We start from the raw sequence: 18,094 nt of genomic DNA on the forward strand, positions 1-18,094 counted from the left end.
TTTTTTTTTTTCTTTAAAAAAAAAAAGTCAGAAGCTAAGCTACAGTTGTTACAACCATAAGCTGCAAAATATGCAGTCTGACAACTGCATATGCCCTCTTACCTGCAGGAAGGCACTTGGATTTTCCTCTTATGTATTCTGTCTCTAATGAACCACATTGAGGGAATAAAGGATTAACAAGCTATTAGGACCAAGTGCTTCAAAAAAACCAACCATCAGAAATAAACTGCAAGAGAACGTATCATGGAAAATAACACAACCAGTTAGATTGGAATGTCAGATTAATTTTATGCCCATTATATGACTGACTGAAAAATCTTGAGGGACCGCCGCAGCTTGATTAGCTTCCCCCACAGACTCTCCCCACAGACAGACACTCACAAAGGACAACAACAACAGAAAAATGCAAGTTTGCTGACACAGGCAATCTAAAGGCAGTACTTCTGATGTGCCCCATGTGTCTGACATATTGCACAGGTGCAATTAGTCTGTGTGTATGGAACAAATCTGAAACTCCTAAATATGTGGGGGTCACTGTTCATACACATTACAGTAGCAAATTGTCCAGGCTTTCTAAATATCCTGAGGTACTTGGCAGCTTTATCTTTTTCCTATAACCAGTGACAATGTCAGACTTGATACATGGCACTTGGACCAGGAAATGAAGATAACAACAGCTACCAAATCAGTTTTTAGGGAGCTGGTAAAGCAATTAAATAAAACACAGAAACTTCTCATGTGGGACCTGCTCTTTAAAACATTCCCCCCTCCTTTGGGGAAATGGAAGTGGAGATGGTATACGGGTACCTTTAAATGTACCCGTGTCCTCTTCATTTGAGAGACGTTGAAGCCAGAGGCCTTGCTGCAGCTCTCTCTCCCAAGGGCAATACTCCCCCTCTACAGCAGAGGGAACCACACATCCATATATAACACCAGACACGCGTGTACACACACAAGCAATGGAGAGAGAAAGAGAGAAAGGACAGAATCAGAAAGAGAGACTGTCTGGAAATCCAGCACTCCTGCATGTACTCCCGCTGTATTCAAAGTGTCTGACAGGAAAACTGCTTGAATGAAACAACATCCATCCCAGAACACCATGGCTTAGCAGACTAAAACACACAATATGCATGTTACCATACTTAAAAAGCAGTCTTGACTTCCACAGACTTCAGTTAAGGAGATACAGCTCCTACGTTGAAAAAGTAGCCAAGCAGCCTGCTGAGCTCATCAACAAAACTGCCATTAAGACTCAAAAAACTGGACCTCTGCTTGCATTAGGCAGCCAAAGACCTTTACGAAGAAGCTCTTTGGAGTCTATTAGTCTTCACAAAAAGGAAATGTGAGTACAAAGACAATGACAAGATCAGCAAGAAATTTGGCATGGTGGTGAAACACCGAAGACGTCTATTCTTAGCACAAACTTTTGCGTTTTGACGACTGAGACAAACATGGGGGAAGGAGTCTTTCCCTAAGATTTTCCATGGAAATCCCTCAGAGTTAAAATGGCAACCACCTGAACTCCCTGGTTTTGCAAGGCCATCTTTTAACTAAGGAGAGCTACAAGCAGCTGCTTCTCGGATGCCCTGATGACAGTTACAGGGCACTACCCCTTAGTGAGGCACTCTGCAAAACTGAAAACACTGCCTCCACAATGCTTCCAGCTCTTGCTGCCAAAGAACAAAGGGCACATTCAAGTCTGATTCCCAATAATAATGAAAAACCAACAATAAAACAATACAGTGTCACAAAGCTGTGAATTGCACATGTTGGTATAGTGTATAGGAAGCATATTTGTGTTGGTATTAGTGTTGTAACTGCCCTGTGGGCAAAGATTTCTGTATCCAGAATGATCCACCTAAAGCTTTCCTTGACAAGAACTCCCTCAAAAATCAAAGCAATAAAGAAGTGAAAGAAGAAGGAAAGTTTTCCAAGGCAAATCTTTCTCATTCTGCATGGCAAATACTCAACTCAGTTTTCCCTGCTGTCTAGCAGAAAGGAAGGACAAATCAGTCTAACCTTCGCTCGACTCCTCGTCTTCCTCCTCTTCGTCTTCCTCCTCCTCCTCCTCCTCCTCCTCCTCCTCCTCCTCCTCCTCCTCCTCCTCCTCTTTGTCCTCAATCTCATGATTTTCCTCAGCCTCAATCTCTTCTTCACTCTTTCCCTTCAGGAGGGCATGAATACGCACAGCCTCTTTCCATGGCACACCACCCAAGTCTGAAGGGGGTTGCTGAGGCAGCAGTAGTTCGTCTTCTTCCTCCTCATCTTCCTCCTCCATCTCAGACTCTGAACTACTATAAGGGTTTAGAAAAAAAGATAAAGAAACAACTAGTTAATGTTTCCTAGATCAGTCTTAGGTCACTGACAAGTTGTTTCAATACATACAAGCCCAAAACATACGATGGAAACCATAATACTAATTTTCTGCTTTCAATATTTCATAGGCATTTTAGTGACAGCATCATGTGTGGACTGCAGTATGGTCCTTGCCCTGCTTCTTTTAGAGAAGGTGAAGCAGCAGAAAAGTGCCTGTGAAGCCAAGTCCAAATACTTGTGCAGCATTAATTGTTACAGTTAGTGACAGTTGAATACAGCAGAAAGAAACTGCTTTCTTCGGATCACGTTGCTTTGGATAAACCGGTGCAAGAGTTCTTAGCAGTGTCAGAATGTAGAAGGTCACGTCTTTCGATAATGGCAGCTACTGCCAGCATTTTGGATAGCTAAAATGTTTTTGGCACTTGCTGGGGTGAACCACAGAAGGCTTTGGGAGTAGAAAGAATACACAACGCAACTATCGGGCCAAAGGATACAGTATGTGAGCTAAGGAGAGCTGGAGAAAAAAAAAAAAAAAAACAAAATTCCTCACTTTTCTACATCACAGACAGAACTATAATATGTATCCAATTAAGTACACAGTGGCAAGAAACTGTGGGAAGCAGTGCAAGGATAATTACAATAATGAGCTTATTATTCTCACAGCAAAGTCTAAAACATGCAAAACAGTAAATCATTAGTGCTTTTTAGTAGACATCTGTTTAACAGTATACTGATCCTTAGTATAAGCAGCAGGGGCAAGAAATGTAACTGCCTATACAATGACATTTAATCTAGCTCAATCTTACATGCTGGACTATCTAGAGGTACTGAGGAGAAAGATGGTTGCATTTGGCACTGGAAAATGAATGTGAACTACAGCACATTCAGAGAACCTATCTGCAGGGTGAAAAGGTCCTCTTCATTTGTTTTTCCTTAATAGATCATTGTCATAAAAGAACTGCATTTATTAGAGCAACAGTTGGACGCTTCCCCTATAAATCTTAAAAGGCCCAAATTCATCTGGATTGAAGGAGAAAACTGTTTGTGAATGGTTAGAGTTTGGGTGAATCATCCGAGAACAATATTCTACTTCTGCTGCTTCCTTATGACAGCTATCACTGTAGTTAACAGCCTTCAGCAGAACCCATTCCATATAGACAACGAGAGAGAAAACCAACAAGTTGAAAATAATGAAGTTTAAATTTCAGGTAGGTCTATAAAAATATAACTTGTACAGTTGTTGTAATTCTGTTTCCCATACACAGGTTTTATTACAGTATATGACAAACTGACAGTGTAAAAAAAAAAAAATGGCAGCACTCTTATATTGCAGATAAACATATTCAGGTGCAGAACTTCAAATTAGTCTAACACTACACGAACATATCATATTTACATAATTTTATTCATCTACTTGTCTGAGAGACTATTTCTGATAGCAAAGCTAATAAGGAAAACACCACTTTTTTCATGCTCTGATTGTCACGTACTTCTGTCCATAGGCTCTTAAATTCTCCTCACTGTTCTGCATATATATAATATTATTTTGCTCAAACTACAACCCACTTTTTTCACAGCATAAACTGAATACTTATTTTTAACAGGTTGCCTGGTTTTCACATGCTAAATACTGAATACAAGCACTGTTGCATGCCATGGACTCGGTACATATTGCAGGAGACCAGAGCATATTCCAAAGGCTTCACGCAGACATGGTCAGAGAGATAAAAAGTGATGTTCCCCTCCTCCCTGATTAATTTTCCCACCATTTGGTATGGAAATAAACCTGACAGGTGCTGAATGCTGGGGTTTTTGCGTGCTGTCAATAAGGTTTACTGCTGCTCAAACTGTTGCCATGACTGCTGAATGGGACGAGCTGCTTGCTCTTCAACCAGCCGGCTTATCACATATAATATTGACGACATAAATTCTTTACCACATAGCTCACTTTACCTTCTTTGGCTTTTATTTATAACTTGGTTTTTGTTTGACCTTTGAATACCGAGAAATGAGAAGCTGAAAGATGGCAGTGAGATGGCCTGGTATAGTGGGCATTCCTTTCAGCATGGCAATTCTGTGCCACAGGAATTAATTCAGCAGCTGAAACTTTTTTTTTTCCCCTATAAAGCAGAGATCAAAGACCAAAGTAGGTTGCTTTATAGAATTTGTATAAGCAGTTGACTATCTCATTAAAAAGGTGTACCTACACAGATTTAGTGCTAAGGAGAGGAACCAAAACCTGAATTGTGGAAACGAAGCTCTTCTCTTCCCTTGTCATACAAGTCCATACAGCACAAGCTGTCCTATGACACTCCTTCGAAAGGCCACAGGGTATTATACCAAACTGCAGATGACATACTGGGAGTAACTGCAAGTTAAAGGGGATGAATAAGGCATCTAAAGGGTTTTCTGCCCCTCAAAAGCTGTGTAGTCAGGGTTTGGTTGCTTAAATGATCTTTTTTTCTTGTTGAAGCTTAAACAATATTAACTCTCTTTTGAAAAAACATACTTTGAATACTGTTTTCTGTAAATTTCCTCTGCAGTGTGCATGCTTCTAAGCATGTGCGTAATGGGAAGGTGTGCACCAAAATGTGTGGTCTCTGCTTGATTTAGAGTTAACACCTCACTGAACCTTGAAGGCCAATCCATTGCTCCGGAAGACACGGCGGGAACAAAAAGTTCCCCATCTCCTCCGCCTGCTCCTAACCCTGCAGCACTGCACCAAGACAGTGAAGATGATCAAATCAGGGCTTTGGTTGGCTTGTTGCAGGAGTCAAACTTTTTTTCTTTTGTTGCTGAAAAAGCAGACAAGACTTTTTCCCTTGTTTTTTTGGGGGGACTTTCTGTGACATATCATGGGGCGGGTAGAGCTGAACAGAGGATACCCAACAGCTGCATCATCTAGAAAATTCTCTCTCTGATGTTTGGCCCGCACAGCCTTATCAATGCTCTGAGTAAATTGCTTGTCATATTTGGATTTGAGACAGAATTTTTTCCAGGTCAAACTGACAGGGAATTTGATGTATTTTCTCTTTCCTTTCTATCATAGAGTGAGTTGCCCCCTAAACATGCTTTTCGCATGCAGAATTATACACTTCAGTCTATCACAGACAGAAACAGTCAGTTTAATACAGGTTAAGGGCAGCATGTAGGACAAAGGGAACTAAATGTAGCACCCTACCAGAGGAAATCAAACTCACTAACCTAATAGTGTACTGCCCTCAGTCTCCACAATCTCGCAAAACACCTCTTGGAGCTGACCAACAGCTTCATGTCAAAATGCCAGAACTCCACTTTTTTTAACTAACCCTTCTCCTCCTTTGGAAGTCTTCCGCCATTTACTGAGTGGGCCTACTCTGTCCTGATTTACTGAAATCAAGACCGATAATAATACTCCATACTAGTAAATTTTGTTTTAGAGCTAGAAACATAAAGGACTACAACCCCCTCAATATCATTAAAGCCTATACTGTCACAGTTGATATAATTCCTAGGCCTGAGCAGGGAGCTAAAGGAAGGATGAGTGAAGCAAACAGAGTTTGCATCTCCCACAAATAGTCCCGTGATCATTCAACCAGAGCACTAGATAAGATCTTAATTATGTAAAATGCCAAAATAGTATCTTCTAAAGAAATTGGTATGTTAAGAAATTAATCAAAAAGTATTATTTAGGTTTCAGAGAAAACAGCTGTACAAGACATTAGCAATTGCCAGGCACTTATATGAAAGGCACACCTTCATGAGTCCACATGTACACACTCTGTCAAGGCTGAGTTCAGGCTACTAAAAGTTACTCCCTTCCAGCTGCTGCATCTTCAAACTTATCAGATAAATAAATGACAGATTCTGTACTACATTAATCCTGTAAACATTTTAATGAACATTTTTATTCCTGCATTCTTCGCCACACCAATCCAATTCAATTTCACATGTATAAATGTAGTAAGGAATTTCTCATACAGCCCTATACCTGTAGGTAATGCATACATAGAATACGTTTGTAGGATCTAAGTCTCAGGAAATGAGTAACAGCATTTTCTGAGTTTATTTCAAGATGACTACTGGACACACTGACAGCTGAAAAGGAAGGGTTGTTATTGCTACAAAGAAAAGTAGATGATTAGAAACCATATTAAGAGATCGAGACTCTGCAAAAAGTGTGATTGACTATAAAGTTCACCAGCATTCTTCGTCACATATTTTCTCTCAATGATTCTTGCAACAACTATTTCCAGTAGCTCTACCTGCATGTATTTGGATCCTGATGTGCTTATACATCATTTTGCAGATAAAGGGAAATTTGTGAAGGTACAATATGTTTTTCAACAGCCATAACTATTACTTCAAATTAACATCTCTCAGGCATTGCATCAACATTCAGTCAGCATTACATGTGTGTCAAGCCTGAATCTTTAAACCAAAAGTGGTTTTGAATTGTAACACAAAACATATAGAAAAGAAGTTAACTTTGGAACCCCCTCCCATTTGAATCCATGTTCTGTTTGCTCAAAAGACTCATTTGTCTTTGATACAATTTAAAACAAATTTTTTTTAAAATGCTTTCCAACTTAGGACTGAATTTCATGGTATTATGGTACTATAGGTGTCTTCTAAGAATGGTAGTAAGCTATTTAGAAGAACAGATACTACAAGATAAAATACCTGTGTACATATGCAGAACATTTTCAACAACTTTAGAAAGGGCAGCCTGGTAAATAATATGTTAAAAAAAAACTAAGGGAAAAGCAGGCAAAAATCTGTTGGGATGGGTATAAAAAAAGCTTATGGACAATGTGTGCTAACCTGCTGGGCACATCCTCTTCTGTTCCTTTGTCCAACACACTGCTCAGGTTATGCTCTGCTAGCGTCTCTTCAGGAACCTCTTCCAGTTCTTCTTCCCGCTGCAGTGACAGTCGGTAGTTCTCCAGCTCAATCCGCTCAGGCGTGCCACGCAGCCGCTTAGCAAGGCTGGGCTCTTCCAGCCCATTTACATTAGAACCTAAAGAATAAGCCAGTGAATAAACAATAAATGCAAGTCAGAACTGTAATTTTTTAAGGAAATTGAGCAATTGGGAGAAACAGGGCATGAGGCAGAGGGAGGTAAATAAAGCGAGAGAATACCTTATGTCATTATCCTGTTCACCACTACTAGCAGAACCTGCTGGGGAGCCAGACTGCAAAAGGGAATCTTAGTGGTTTTGGCTAATAGATGCTAAAAAGAATGTTAAATGTCCTAGTTGAGAGAGGAAATAAGGACATTTTAGCTGCAAAAACTAGAGCTGAAATGAAGCCTATGTAGTAAGCATTGGGGAAGGCCTGACCACAGACTGCATATATTCTATGAGACAAAAGGAAGAATGCTATGGGGCAATCCTGATGCATAATGTTAAAATTATTACCAGTCAAGGTAGGTCTACAGGGTCAGGGAACAAAAAAAGAAAACAAAAAATTATTACTACTACTTAAAGGTGGGGAAGGAAGGGAATGAAAAAGGCCCACCTGGAGCAAGTTTTAAAACTTTTCATAGACTTGAATTAATTTGCTTTTTAATCGGAGTTTGTGATGAAATGAACTACAGGGGAAAAATCTAGGTCAGATGTTTGCAAGCCCAGATCCCATGAATCCCAGAAAATTGCAAGGGCATGTGAACCAGGCAGTTGGAGAAAATTATACAGGAGCTTCACTCACTGTGGCACTCAATTAATTAAATTCTAACCTGCATTCATCCATTTCTTTTTGAAATTCTAGTATTTTAACTTAAATACCGTGCCACTGTTTACCCCTACTCAGCTTACTATTTACAGAGCCCAATCTTTCCTAGCTTCTATTTTGCTTTGCTAAACAAGCCAAGCCTCCTTCTCATGAGATTAGCTCTTCAGTGTGCTAATCATCCCCTAGGTCTCTGCACCTGTCCCAGTTTGGATTAATCTTTCCAGAACCTGCGTGATTAGAATTGAACATAGCTTTCCAGATGAGGCCTTATCAGTGTAACATACAACCCTGCCAGAAATCTCTCATGTGATACACACTGAGAACACACTTGCCTATTTATACGCCACATAATACTGGTGGCTTTTATGTATTGACTGATATTCAGATCTTTCTCCTTCTCTGCTTTCAATTGATAAGCACCTTGTTGGTAGCCAAAACTCTCAACACTTTCTTAGTGCATGACCTGGTACTTTCTACTATTACATTTCTATTTTTAATATTACAGTCTGCAACATTTTGCAGTTCTTAGTGTATAACATGCCTATCCTCCTCTGCATTGATGAGGGTTTGAAATGTTGCCTCAGTAATGAACTTCATTAGCAGATTTTTTTCCTCTTTTCGCCAGTAACCTTAGTGAAAGTATTACAAAGATCAGCCCCCAGACCATTTTTGGTGAAACTCCACAGTCTGTAGGTGACATCCAACCCCATTATTTCCTTTTTCAATAAAACCTCTAATCTCTCATTTAAGTCAACTTCTTAGCTACTTGACACTTCGTGTACTACTCCCTCATTTTATCCAGGTTAAATAATTATTTCCATGTGGCAGCCTTCAGGTGCTTTATTGAAGTCCAGACTGTTCAAAGGCACTACATTTCCCTTATGGAGATAATCAGTTACTTTGTCGTTAAAGGCCGTCAAGCTAGTCTGGCATAGTCTTTGGTGAATCCATGTCACATTTTATACCACTTACCTTCATAAGGTCAAAGGACTTCACTTGCAGAACTAGCAGTCTTTAGTTATTCCTTCAAAGAAGGTGTTTTATCTACTGTTTAGATTAACCGATATGTACTTGTTCAGATCACCTTTTTTTTTTTTTCCTTTTCTTTTTAATTGTTTATCTGCAGGTCATACTTCTGTCACCCAGTAGTCACATGGTATTACCCTGAATTAGATAGTCAAGGTACATCAGGATAGCTTGATTTAATCACAGATTATTACCACAAAGTTCACAATTTCATTGTACAATTCTTCCACTCTTCTGAGACAGACTATTTGGTCGAATTTTATTTCCACTCATTAAAGTATAGTAATATTTAGATTTTGCTTCCAGCTTCATTGGGTTAATTTTAATCTCCACATCTTGCTACACACTGACTTCTTTTGCTCCCATGTCCAATGCCATTGTCCCAACCAAAACTGGAGGAGGCTCTTAAATTCTCCTCACTGTTCTGCATATGTTCTGCATATATATAATATTATTTTGCTCAAACTACAACCCACTTTTTTCACAGCATAAACTGAATACTTATTTTTAACAGGTTGCCTGGTTTTCACATGCTAAATACTGAATACAAGCACTGTTGCATGCCATGGACTCGGTACATATTGCAGGAGACCAGAGCATATTCCAAAGGCTTCACGCAGACATGGTCAGAGAGATAAAAAGTGATGTTCCCCTCCTCCCTGATTAATTTTCCCACCATTTGGTATGGAAATAAACCTGACAGGTGCTGAATGCTGGGGTTTTTGCGTGCTGTCAATAAGGTTTACTGCTGCTCAAACTGTTGCCATGACTGCTGAATGGGACGAGCTGCTTGCTCTTCAACCAGCCGGCTTATCACATATAATATTGACGACATAAATTCTTTACCACATAGCTCACTTTACCTTCTTTGGCTTTTATTTATAACTTGGTTTTTGTTTGACCTTTGAATACCGAGAAATGAGAAGCTGAAAGATGGCAGTGAGATGGCCTGGTATAGTGGGCATTCCTTTCAGCATGGCAATTCTGTGCCACAGGAATTAATTCAGCAGCTGAAACTTTTTTTTTTCCCCTATAAAGCAGAGATCAAAGACCAAAGTAGGTTGCTTTATAGAATTTGTATAAGCAGTTGACTATCTCATTAAAAAGGTGTACCTACACAGATTTAGTGCTAAGGAGAGGAACCAAAACCTGAATTGTGGAAACGAAGCTCTTCTCTTCCCTTGTCATACAAGTCCATACAGCACAAGCTGTCCTATGACACTCCTTCGAAAGGCCACAGGGTATTATACCAAACTGCAGATGACATACTGGGAGTAACTGCAAGTTAAAGGGGATGAATAAGGCATCTAAAGGGTTTTCTGCCCCTCAAAAGCTGTGTAGTCAGGGTTTGGTTGCTTAAATGATCTTTTTTTCTTGTTGAAGCTTAAACAATATTAACTCTCTTTTGAAAAAACATACTTTGAATACTGTTTTCTGTAAATTTCCTCTGCAGTGTGCATGCTTCTAAGCATGTGCGTAATGGGAAGGTGTGCACCAAAATGCGTGGTCTCTGCTTGATTTAGAGTTAACACCTCACTGAACCCTGAAGCCCAATCCATTGCTCCGGAAGACACGTCGGGAACAAAAAGTTCCCCATCTCCTCCGCCTGCTCCTAACCCTGCAGCACTGCACCAAGACAGTGAAGATGATCAAATCAGGGCTTTGGTTGGCTTGTTGCAGGAGTCAAACTTTTTTTCTTTTGTTGCTGAAAAAGCAGACAAGACTTTTTCCCTTGTTTTTTTGGGGGGACTTTCTGTGACATATCATGGGGCGGGTAGAGCTGAACAGAGGATACCCAACAGCTGCATCATCTAGAAAATTCTCTCTCTGATGTTTGGCCCGCACAGCCTTATCAATGCTCTGAGTAAATTGCTTGTCATATTTGGATTTGAGACAGAATTTTTTCCAGGTCAAACTGACAGGGAATTTGATGTATTTTCTCTTTCCTTTCTATCATAGAGTGAGTTGCCCCCTAAACATGCTTTTCGCATGCAGAATTATACACTTCAGTCTATCACAGACAGAAACAGTCAGTTTAATACAGGTTAAGGGCAGCATGTAGGACAAAGGGAACTAAATGTAGCACCCTACCAGAGGAAATCAAACTCACTAACCTAATAGTGTACTGCCCTCAGTCTCCACAATCTCGCAAAACACCTCTTGGAGCTGACCAACAGCTTCATGTCAAAATGCCAGAACTCCACTTTTTTTAACTAACCCTTCTCCTCCTTTGGAAGTCTTCCGCCATTTACTGAGTGGGCCTACTCTGTCCTGATTTACTGAAATCAAGACCGATAATAATACTCCATACTAGTAAATTTTGTTTTAGAGCTAGAAACATAAAGGACTACAACCCCCTCAATATCATTAAAGCCTATACTGTCACAGTTGATATAATTCCTAGGCCTGAGCAGGGAGCTAAAGGAAGGATGAGTGAAGCAAACAGAGTTTGCATCTCCCACAAATAGTCCCGTGATCATTCAACCAGAGCACTAGATAAGATCTTAATTATGTAAAATGCCAAAATAGTATCTTCTAAAGAAATTGGTATGTTAAGAAATTAATCAAAAAGTATTATTTAGGTTTCAGAGAAAACAGCTGTACAAGACATTAGCAATTGCCAGGCACTTATATGAAAGGCACACCTTCATGAGTCCACATGTACACACTCTGTCAAGGCTGAGTTCAGGCTACTAAAAGTTACTCCCTTCCAGCTGCTGCATCTTCAAACTTATCAGATAAATAAATGACAGATTCTGTACTACATTAATCCTGTAAACATTTTAATGAACATTTTTATTCCTGCATTCTTCGCCACACCAATCCAATTCAATTTCACATGTATAAATGTAGTAAGGAATTTCTCATACAGCCCTATACCTGTAGGTAATGCATACATAGAATACGTTTGTAGGATCTAAGTCTCAGGAAATGAGTAACAGCATTTTCTGAGTTTATTTCAAGATGACTACTGGACACACTGACAGCTGAAAAGGAAGGGTTGTTATTGCTACAAAGAAAAGTAGATGATTAGAAACCATATTAAGAGATCGAGACTCTGCAAAAAGTGTGATTGACTATAAAGTTCACCAGCATTCTTCGTCACATATTTTCTCTCAATGATTCTTGCAACAACTATTTCCAGTAGCTCTACCTGCATGTATTTGGATCCTGATGTGCTTATACATCATTTTGCAGATAAAGGGAAATTTGTGAAGGTACAATATGTTTTTTCAACAGCCATAACTATTACTTCAAATTAACATCTCTCAGGCATTGCATCAACATTCAGTCAGCATTACATGTGTGTCAAGCCTGAATCTTTAAACCAAAAGTGGTTTTGAATTGTAACACAAAACATATAGAAAAGAAGTTAACTTTGGAACCCCCTCCCATTTGAATCCATGTTCTGTTTGCTCAAAAGACTCATTTGTCTTTGATACAATTTAAAACAAATTTTTTTTAAAATGCTTTCCAACTTAGGACTGAATTTCATGGTATTATGGTACTATAGGTGTCTTCTAAGAATGGTAGTAAGCTATTTAGAAGAACAGATACTACAAGATAAAATACCTGTGTACATATGCAGAACATTTTCAACAACTTTAGAAAGGGCAGCCTGGTAAATAATATGTTAAAAAAAAACTAAGGGAAAAGCAGGCAAAAATCTGTTGGGATGGGTATAAAAAAAGCTTATGGACAATGTGTGCTAACCTGCTGGGCACATCCTCTTCTGTTCCTTTGTCCAACACACTGCTCAGGTTATGCTCTGCTAGCGTCTCTTCAGGAACCTCTTCCAGTTCTTCTTCCCGCTGCAGTGACAGTCGGTAGTTCTCCAGCTCAATCCGCTCAGGCGTGCCACGCAGCCGCTTAGCAAGGCTGGGCTCTTCCAGCCCATTTACATTAGAACCTAAAGAATAAGCCAGTGAATAAACAATAAATGCAAGTCAGAACTGTAATTTTTTAAGGAAATTGAGCAATTGGGAGAAACAGGGCATGAGGCAGAGGGAGGTAAATAAAGCGAGAGAATACCTTATGTCATTATCCTGTTCACCACTACTGGCAGAACCTGCTGGGGAGCCAGACTGCAAAAGGGAATCTTAGTGGTTTTGGCTAATAGATGCTAAAAAGAATGTTAAATGTCCTAGTTGAGAGAGGAAATAAGGACATTTTAGCTGCAAAAACTAGAGCTGAAATGAAGCCTATGTAGTAAGCATTGGGGAAGGCCTGACCACAGACTGCATATATTCTATGAGACAAAAGGAAGAATGCTATGGGGCAATCCTGATGCATAATGTTAAAATTATTACCAGTCAAGGTAGGTCTACAGGGTCAGGGAACAAAAAAACAAAACAAAAAATTATTACTACTACTTAAAGGTGGGGAAGGAAGGGAATGAAAAAGGCCCACCTGGAGCAAGTTTTAAAACTTTTCATAGACTTGAATTAATTTGCTTTTTAATCGGAGTTTGTGATGAAATGAACTACAGGGGAAAAATCTAGGTCAGATGTTTGCAAGCCCAGATCCCATGAATCCCAGAAAATTGCAAGGGCATGTGAACCAGGCAGTTGGAGAAAATTATACAGGAGCTTCACTCACTGTGGCACTCAATTAATTAAATTCTAACCTGCATTCATCCATTTCTTTTTGAAATTCTAGTATTTTAACTTAAATACCGTGCCACTGTTTACCCCTACTCAGCTTACTATTTACAGAGCCCAATCTTTCCTAGCTTCTATTTTGCTTTGCTAAACAAGCCAAGCCTCCTTCTCATGAGATTAGCTCTTCAGTGTGCTAATCATCCCCTAGGTCTCTGCACCTGTCCCAGTTTGGATTAATCTTTCCAGAACCTGCGTGATTAGAATTGAACATAGCTTTCCAGATGAGGCCTTATCAGTGTAACATACAACCCTGCCAGAAATCTCTCATGTGATACACACTGAGAACACACTTGCCTATTTATACGCCACATAATACTGGTGGCTTTTATGTATTGACTGATATTCAGATCTTTCTCCTTCTCTGCTTTCAATTGATAAGCACCTTGTTGGTAGCCAAAACTCTCAACACTTTCTTAGTGCATGACCTGGTACTTTCTACTATTACATTTCTATTTTTAATATTACAGTCTGCAACATTTTGCAGTTCTTAGTGTATAACATGCCTATCCTCCTCTGCATTGATGAGGGTTTGAAATGTTGCCTCAGTAATGAACTTCATTAGCAGATTTTTTTCCTCTTTTCGCCAGTAACCTTAGTGAAAGTATTACAAAGATCAGCCCCCAGACCATTTTTGGTGAAACTCCACAGTCTGTAGGTGACATCCAACCCCATTATTTCCTTTTTCAATAAAACCTCTAATCTCTCATTTAAGTCAACTTCTTAGCTACTTGACACTTCGTGTACTACTCCCTCATTTTATCCAGGTTAAATAATTATTTCCATGTGGCAGCCTTCAGGTGCTTTATTGAAGTCCAGACTGTTCAAAGGCACTACATTTCCCTTATGGAGATAATCAGTTACTTTGTCGTTAAAGGCCGTCAAGCTAGTCTGGCATAGTCTTTGGTGAATCCATGTCACATTTTATACCACTTACCTTCATAAGGTCAAAGGACTTCACTTGCAGAACTAGCAGTCTTTAGTTATTCCTTCAAAGAAGGTGTTTTATCTACTGTTTAGATTAACCGATATGTACTTGTTCAGATCACCTTTTTTTTTTTTCCTTTTCTTTTTAATTGTTTATCTGCAGGTCATACTTCTGTCACCCAGTAGTCACATGGTATTACCCTGAATTAGATAGTCAAGGTACATCAGGATAGCTTGATTTAATCACAGATTATTACCACAAAGTTCACAATTTCATTGTACAATTCTTCCACTCTTCTGAGACAGACTATTTGGTCGAATTTTATTTCCACTCATTAAAGTATAGTAATATTTAGATTTTGCTTCCAGCTTCATTGGGTTAATTTTAATCTCCACATCTTGCTACACACTGACTTCTTTTGCTCCCATGTCCAATGCCATTGTCCCAACCAAAACTGGAGGCCAAGTATTCATTTGATTGCCTGACTATACGTAAAACTGCATTTTATGTCAGCCTCACCTTCACTGTGGACCCACTTCTGCTTTCCCTTACCTTGCTTTTACTTACATGCTTAAGGAATACAGCTGTTTGCTTTCCTTTCCTTTGCAAGGTCTAACCCAGCATGAGCTTTGGCAATGTTTACTTTATCCTCACACATTTTGACCTCCAAGTTTTTGTTTTCTTTCTCCATCCTTTGCAGTTTCTCAGTTTATTCCTAACAGCCTTTTTTTCAGGGCAATTACTCACTCGGTACCATCTTAGTCTTTCACACAAAACTACATAGGCCTTGCCATAATTAGTGGCATTTATTTCCAACCCCTCTCCAGAAAGATAAAATCTCACAAAGACAACTGCCAGGAGTGTTTTTCTCTCTTCCTTAGTATTATTGAACCCTTCTATGATGTGGGCAAGTGGCTGCTGTGCCCTTGGCTTGAACTACAGGGCTTCCTTATGGTATAAACCACAGAAGCTTGCTCAGGTGGCAGGCGGGAACATTACCTTCCATTTCTAGGGATACTGTGGTCTCTACCATTTCCTGCTGCCAAGCCTTATGTTGTGTTAGTATTTTCAAAGTTTAATGGAACTGGACTGCCTTTTCAGCTGGGATTCACATTTCATTTCATTCTCTCTAGATGGTGATACCACCTCAGCCAAATCTATTTTTGTAATCCGTGTTACATTCTCCAACCCTGAGTTCACTCAGTAACAGGGGAACTGACCTGGAATATTGCTCTGCCACTGCTGGCTGACAGTGAAAAACCAAAGGACTCTGGGTAACACAAGAACACCAAAGTGAGGGAAAACAAAGAAGGAATATACTAAATCATCATAAAACAAGAGGTTTTCTACTTGGAACTCTTTATACACAACAGAGCCATCAGCTAGGCTCAGCTACCTCAACAGAAATATCTTTTCACAATCTGTGTTTAACTTGTTCTCTTCTGATGCATACCCCAACATAGCTGCAAAGTCCACAAGCAGAAAAAAAGGATGACAATAAAAACAAGAACTTTTTATCCATCTGAAATTATTTCATTCCTCTTGTTTTCTAACAATCTCAAGGGGTTTTTGTCAGCCTTTTCAAAGTAAAAAAACCCAGAAATACAAAATAATTCCCGTATAATTAAATAAAATTAATGGAGCATTAAAAAAAAAAATGCTTGTTTCAGTGCTGCAATATCTGGGGTGGGGAGAAAGACTGGCAGCAATCACTCTAAGGCAAGAAAGGACTGAAAATCAAGCTGACATCTGTTTATATGCATTTCATGAACATATATGATGTTTTAGGTATGTTATTCGAAATACAAATCATCACCACCATTCTCATCATGAAGACCCAGTATAACTGGTACACAGAGAATCAAACCAATGCTATCACAGCACAAACTCTAAGTGGGAATAAATGACTCAATGCAACTGTGTTAAAAAAAATGAAGAGATGGAAAAATCTGCCTAAACTTTAATGCAAAACGATGTGGTCAAGCCAAGATGTCCTGTGAGCTTGACAAGTGCTCTGTGCCTCAAAATCTCAAAGAAGTAGGAAGGATATTGCCAGCACTTTCTCTAATTAATTTATATATCCAGATACTTGAGATGCAGGATTGGTCACATCCCTCCACTTCACTTTGCAAAGAAAACAGCTCTACATCGGAGAACACGATACAGAAACTCAACTGATTACCAGCTTCAGCAAGGGATTTCTAGGAGTTTGGTCTATACAGACCATTTGGTCTACTTGGTCTATTGGTTTTGTTTTTAAAAGGTGCCATGAAGACTTATCTGGCTAGCTGCAAAGCCATTGTCAAACTTGTTACCAAATGTGAAACAGGAGAAATGCTACTTATAGCCAACTTTCTGCACCACAAAGCCATCAACTACCAGAAGGAAAAGCATTACAGTTCACAAACCTACTTAAAGGATGAAAAAAGTGAGAGATACAGGTATCGTTCACACCAATTTATTTGAAGCTACAATAAGAAACTATAAATACGGACAAGGAAATTTGAAGCTTTCCTACCCTCATTTCCTCCTATATGTTATATGCACGGGCAAGGTCTATTCCAATGCAGTTCTTGTAGATGCTAAAGCTTATTCTCTAATGTTCCTCTGGAGGGGAAAGGTGCTTCTCTCAAATCATCATGTTGTATTCCCCAGATTGTTTTGTAGCTTGCTGATGGGAGATAGCTGCAGAGTGCGCTCATTATCCATTAGCTGACATTCTACCTTGTCAGTGCATCTGGGCCCACAGAGCCAAAAGTCTGCAACTAGTCACAACTGAGAGAAAAGGGGCTGATGAGGCTGCATTTGCCAGAAAAAAAGCTACGTTACTAGTCAGAGAGGGGAGCTACCTGAAAGCCAAGACAGCTTCTCATGCAATCAACTGATCCGTTAAAAATCCACAAACATCTAAAATAGGACACATTTTAAAATCTGATTCTTTACTTTGGAAGAGTCAGTGGACCATGAACATTACACAGATCATCTGAAGGGAACTGTTTTTCTTAACAGGACAGGCTGCTTAGCTGTTGCATGAAAGCTGCCAGAGTCCTTTATTTATCTCAGCCTTGACACAGCCTGCCTCCTGTAAAGATAATCGTATGATCAGAGATAACATTCCTACACTGAACCGCTCCTTGCCTGCATGAATGTGTCCTATTCCGGTAACTTTGGCAATTACTGGAAGGCTTGAGAAGCTCCTTTTGAGAGAGGATCCCATCTTGATTTTCCCCCAGTACTACCTTGTTCTGTAAAATCTACAGATTATTCTCATGAGCCAGATGAAATCATAGAATAGTTTGGGTTGGAAGTGACCTCTAAAGGTCATCTAGTCCAACCCCTCTGCAATGAGGAGGGACATCTTCAACTAGATCAGGTTGCTCAGAGCCCCGTCCAACCTGACCTTGAAGGTTTCCAGGGATGGGGCATCCACCACCTCTCTGGGCAACCTGTGCCA

At 39.6% G+C, this 18,094-nt stretch overlaps 1 protein-coding gene across 3 annotated transcripts in view; it reads right to left on the minus strand.

The window, feature by feature from the left end:
- The window catches only part of MICAL3 (microtubule associated monooxygenase, calponin and LIM domain containing 3), a 127,537-nt gene that overhangs the window by 40,713 nt on the left and 68,730 nt on the right, over nucleotides 1-18,094 (minus strand). For all 3 annotated transcript variants that reach the window (XM_009278968.1, XM_019471999.1, XM_019472000.1), the window contains exons 25-27: nucleotides 12,769-12,964; nucleotides 2,020-2,294; nucleotides 808-897 (exon numbers count right to left, since the gene is read on the minus strand). In XM_009278968.1, the coding sequence (XP_009277243.1) occupies nucleotides 808-897; nucleotides 2,020-2,294; nucleotides 12,769-12,964 (561 nt within the window). The remainder of the gene's footprint in view (nucleotides 1-807; nucleotides 898-2,019; nucleotides 2,295-12,768; nucleotides 12,965-18,094) is intronic.

The sequence above is a fragment of the Aptenodytes forsteri genome, unplaced genomic scaffold (assembly GCF_000699145.1).
Source record: "Aptenodytes forsteri isolate BGI_AS27 unplaced genomic scaffold, ASM69914v1 Scaffold241, whole genome shotgun sequence".
Taxonomy (NCBI): Eukaryota; Metazoa; Chordata; class Aves; order Sphenisciformes; family Spheniscidae; genus Aptenodytes; species Aptenodytes forsteri.